General features: G+C 38.5%; 1 protein-coding gene across 1 annotated transcript; it reads right to left on the bottom strand.

Annotated features, from left to right (window-relative positions):
- Positions 1-783: 783 nt before the first annotated feature.
- LOC138630793 (CD209 antigen-like protein E) lies at positions 784-4,312 on the bottom strand (the record flags this gene model as incomplete). Its single annotated transcript, XM_069715362.1, has 5 exons — positions 784-1,180; positions 2,579-2,679; positions 2,831-2,973; positions 3,063-3,155; positions 4,225-4,312. Coding segments are annotated over 5 exons (573 nt in total), but the record flags the coding sequence as incomplete, so codon positions are not given.
- Between the last annotated feature and the right edge of the window lie 5 nt (positions 4,313-4,317).

Here is a 4,317-nt window from a genome sequence, read left to right as displayed (position 1 = left end):
TACAAGCTCGCGTTTAAAACTGAAGTCTTGTCTGATTGGATGTTGGAGCGTTCTTTGTTTCCGGAAGTGTCTCTTAAATTGTTACATAGCGCCCTCCAGCGGTCACTGTGTATATATGAACTCCAATAAATAATAAGTAATAAATATTAAGGTACTGATGTTTACTGATGTTTAACACAGCAAGAACACTTTAAAAAAAAATGTTTTTAATGCTTTCATTCCGTTTTTCTTTCACACTGTTAAAAACGTTTTAAAGCCAACTCAGATGATAATATCCAGGCTGTGAACCTTCACACCCACTTTTCAATTCAATTTGTCCGAATGATAATCAGAAATACTTTGTTGATCCCCGTAGTGAAACTGGGTCATATACAAACATTTATAATCATAGAGAAATTGTATTCAAAAAAAGAAAAGAAAAATAATAATAACTACAGTATATAAAACAGGTGCATTATACTGCAATATATATGAACAAAATAGGAAAATGGACAAATAAGAAGCACTGGAGGGTCTGGTGTCTGCAGAAAGTTGCCCACTCTTTTAAAACCAAAGTTATCATAAAATACTTCAACAATGATGATGAGAGGTTAATGAATACTGTACATAAAAAAGAAAACCACATTTCTTGCCAGCAGCCGTGTAATGAAGATAGTAACAACAAGTGTGTGTTTTGTTTGTTAGTTAATACACAGCATGTTGTGTTTTGATAAGCTAAACTATCATTTCACTGTACTAGAAGAGGTACAGCATGTCTGAAGTTTGTTGTCTTAAGAATAATGCAGCTAATGAATCCTTTGTACTGTGGAACCATGTGACACTGCTGATACAGTGTTTGTCTCTCACACCTCTGGCTATTCAGCCATCACTCATTTTATTATTTACACCTGTGATTTTACTCTAGTGACATGGCAAAATGTCTCCCATTAAAAGGTCCAACAAGGCTACCACACTTGTTTGTGTCTATGCATGATGATGAGCCACTTCCTCTGCATCTTATCAAAGACCACTGAGGTGGGTTGAGATGATGATTTACACAGCCACCATCTTTTCACAGATCCAAACAGTTGGATCTTTACACGGTTTGTCATTCCAGCTGTTTGGATTTTCGTAGAGCTTGATTTCCACACAGTTTTCATCTATTCCTTGGAAGTTGTTGGGCTCCCCGGTTTTCCAATAGCTGAAACCAAACCAGAATCAGCTTTCCACAGAAAACACAAAGACACATAAGAACTTGTAGACAAATGAAGCCTCAGTCCAACATCTATAACAAATATTGTCATTGACACACTGATGTAGACCAAAATACAGTTAGGTGGCCACCAGCTGTGCAAGAAAAGTCAGATACTTTAACACATTCAGTGCAAGGTATGAACTTTTTAAAATGGAGGGTATCCTCCTATTGCAGTATTGGGCTGTAACACATGACCTGGTAATGTGCATCATTGGTAACCTACACGTTATTAAAAACATGGATGCTTTACAGCCATATTCAGTCTGACAAGACACAAAATCTACACAGTTCAAGTTGGAAATCCAAGATACTCCAATTCGACAGAATGTGAAATATGTTTACAATTTTAGCTTTTGTTGCCACCTTGTTGAGTTATGGCATTAAATAATGGTCAGGAAAGTGTTTTTGCAGAACATTATGATGTCACGGTGAAGCTGACCTTTGACCTTTTGGATGTAAAATGCTATCACTTTAGATTTTGTCACAATTATCACATTAATTTTTGAGTTATGGTCACACTTGTGTTTTGTGATGTCATTTGTGATGAAAAGCCATCACAAATGACCAACATCTAATCAAATCATTCAAAAGTCCAAGTGAACATTTGTGCTAAATGTGAGGAAATTCTTTTAAGGTGTTCCTGAGCTATCACATTCAAGGTAATGGGACAGACATGAGGTCACTGTGACCTTGACCTTTGATCTATGCCCACCTACTGTAAATCTAACCACATCACACACTTGGGGTGAATGTTTGTGCCAACTTTGAAGAAATTCCCTCACAAACCACAAACAAACAGCCCGAAAACATAATGCCTGCAGCTGCAAGTGTTAAATCTGTAAACTAAACTGAGCTGACACAGAATAGTCATCGTCACTGACCCCATCACTGGCTTTTTTTTTGCATGCCGCTCCCATTAATGTTGATTGACAGCAATGTTGTGAGTTAAGCTGTGACATACACACTGACAAACATTTCTTTTAATGGCCTATTTTGTACTGAACTCAATCCAACAACACAATAAACTTGCCATTACCAAAGACAATGACCAGAGCGCTGAGGGTGACGGAGTTACAAACATCAAACACTGACTTCATGAAAACTGAAGTTCAATATTGATAAATAGAACAACTTAATTTGGAAAATGATGAGCAAACTGCAGAATCAGTCATTCGCATGTTTGAATATCATTTTGAATGAGCAAGGTGATTTGTAATTTTCACCTCTACAGTAAGAGCATGAACACAAAGTGATGCCACTGATGACTGTAGAACACTGTTTGATTCAATAATGCTGTAATATAGAAATACTGATAAAGGGAAACTAAAAATGTAATACATGTACCTTGTTTCCAGCAAAGTCCCGTCCACCCATTTCCATATCCCTTCTGTCTCTGTGTCAGTCAATCCGATCCATGCGAGTCTTTTGAACTGTCTCATGAAGTCCTTGTTAACAGTAAGAGAAATAAACAATGATAAATATCACTAACACCAATTTCCTTCTACCCTCTCAACTCACTGACCTTGCACTGATTTTTTTGATGTTGCACTTTGCCCCTCGTGTCACTGACAGACCAGATTTCACTCTGATACACACCTGTTCTTCTTTGCTGTTGATAATCACCAGGTCTGCACCTCTTTGCAGACAGTCGGCTCTGCTCTCCTGCCAGGATTTGGTAACAGGAGAAATGTAGTAGAAACTGTGGTTGAAATACACCCATCCTTGTTTGGAATAGTGATCTGTTCAGGATAACAAAATTTAAACTTTTAACAACCATTTGATAATAATAATCTAACATGAAAGTTTACATTTTTAGCATCCCACTCACCAAAAACATTCAGCTTCCTCTTCAATGTTTCCACCTCTTCAGTTAAGTTTTTATTTGTCGCCTCAAAATCCAGTGTCCCTGCATCATGAATATCTGAGAGCAGAACATTTTTTACACATTCCCTTTGTTAGTTAGATGTACATTTAGATTTAGATTTTATTAATCCCACAGTGGGGAAATTCAGTCATCACAGCAGTATAGAAAAAACATAAGGTGCACTCAATATGAAAAAAATTACAAATAAGTATAAGATAAAAGAAATAAGATAGATCGAAAATAATTATTTTAGAAATAAACAATAGCAATGAATAAATACACACACACACACACACACACACACACACACACACACACACACACACACACACACACACACACACACACACACACACACACACACACACACACACACACACACACACACACACACACTATATGCATAAAAAAAACCCAAATTAAATTAAAATAAATACAGTTTGGGATGAATGGAAAAAAGTGTCAGTTGCTATGAAATGAAATGAACAGTGCAACGTTATTATAGGGTGGTGTTGAAAAGTCTGATAGCCATCGGAACAAACGACCTGCGGTAGCGCTCCTTCCTGCACTGAGGGTGCAGCAGTCTGCCGCTGAACGAGCTGCTAAAAGCTCCGACAGTATCATGGAGGGGGTGAGAGGTGTTGTCCATGATCGATGTCAGCTTGGCTAACATCCTCCTCTCACCCACCTCCTCTATGGAGTACAGAGGACTTTCTGGGACAGAGCTGGCACTTTTGACCAGCTTGTTCAGTCTTCTGCTGTCCCTCTCTGTACATGCACAGCGACAGCAAACCACTACATAAAAGATGGCCGCCGCCACCACCACAGTGTCGTAGAATATCCTCAGCAGAGTCCTGCAGACTCCGAAGGACCTCAGTCTTCTCAGCAGATGGAGTTGACTCTGGCCATTCTTGTATAAAACTAAGGTCTTGACCTTACTATGTGAAGTGCCCCGAGACAACATGTTATTTTTTGGCGCAAAAGAAAAAAAAGAAAAATTCATTAATTGTAATAATTGAAAGTGCAATGGTAGCCCTTTCAAACATCTGCAGTAATATCTTTCAGATGGCAAGTTTCAATCGCAGTTTACAGGATGCACAAGGAGAGAAAATGTAAGAAGACTCACAGAGAGCCAGATGCAGGGAAATGTTGACAGCAGCTTGGAGAATACACAGGAGTCCAACGCTCACACCAACCAGTATGTAGAGTTCCCTCCCTA

This window comes from Brachyistius frenatus, unplaced genomic scaffold (genome assembly GCF_029030835.1).
Source record: "Brachyistius frenatus isolate BFR_SWC_R1_liver_20210118 unplaced genomic scaffold, ASM2903083v1 Contig_142, whole genome shotgun sequence".
Taxonomy (NCBI): Eukaryota; Metazoa; Chordata; class Actinopteri; family Embiotocidae; genus Brachyistius; species Brachyistius frenatus.
The sequence above is the reverse complement of the archived record's forward strand: the minus strand, read 5'-3'. Positions and strand labels throughout refer to the sequence as shown.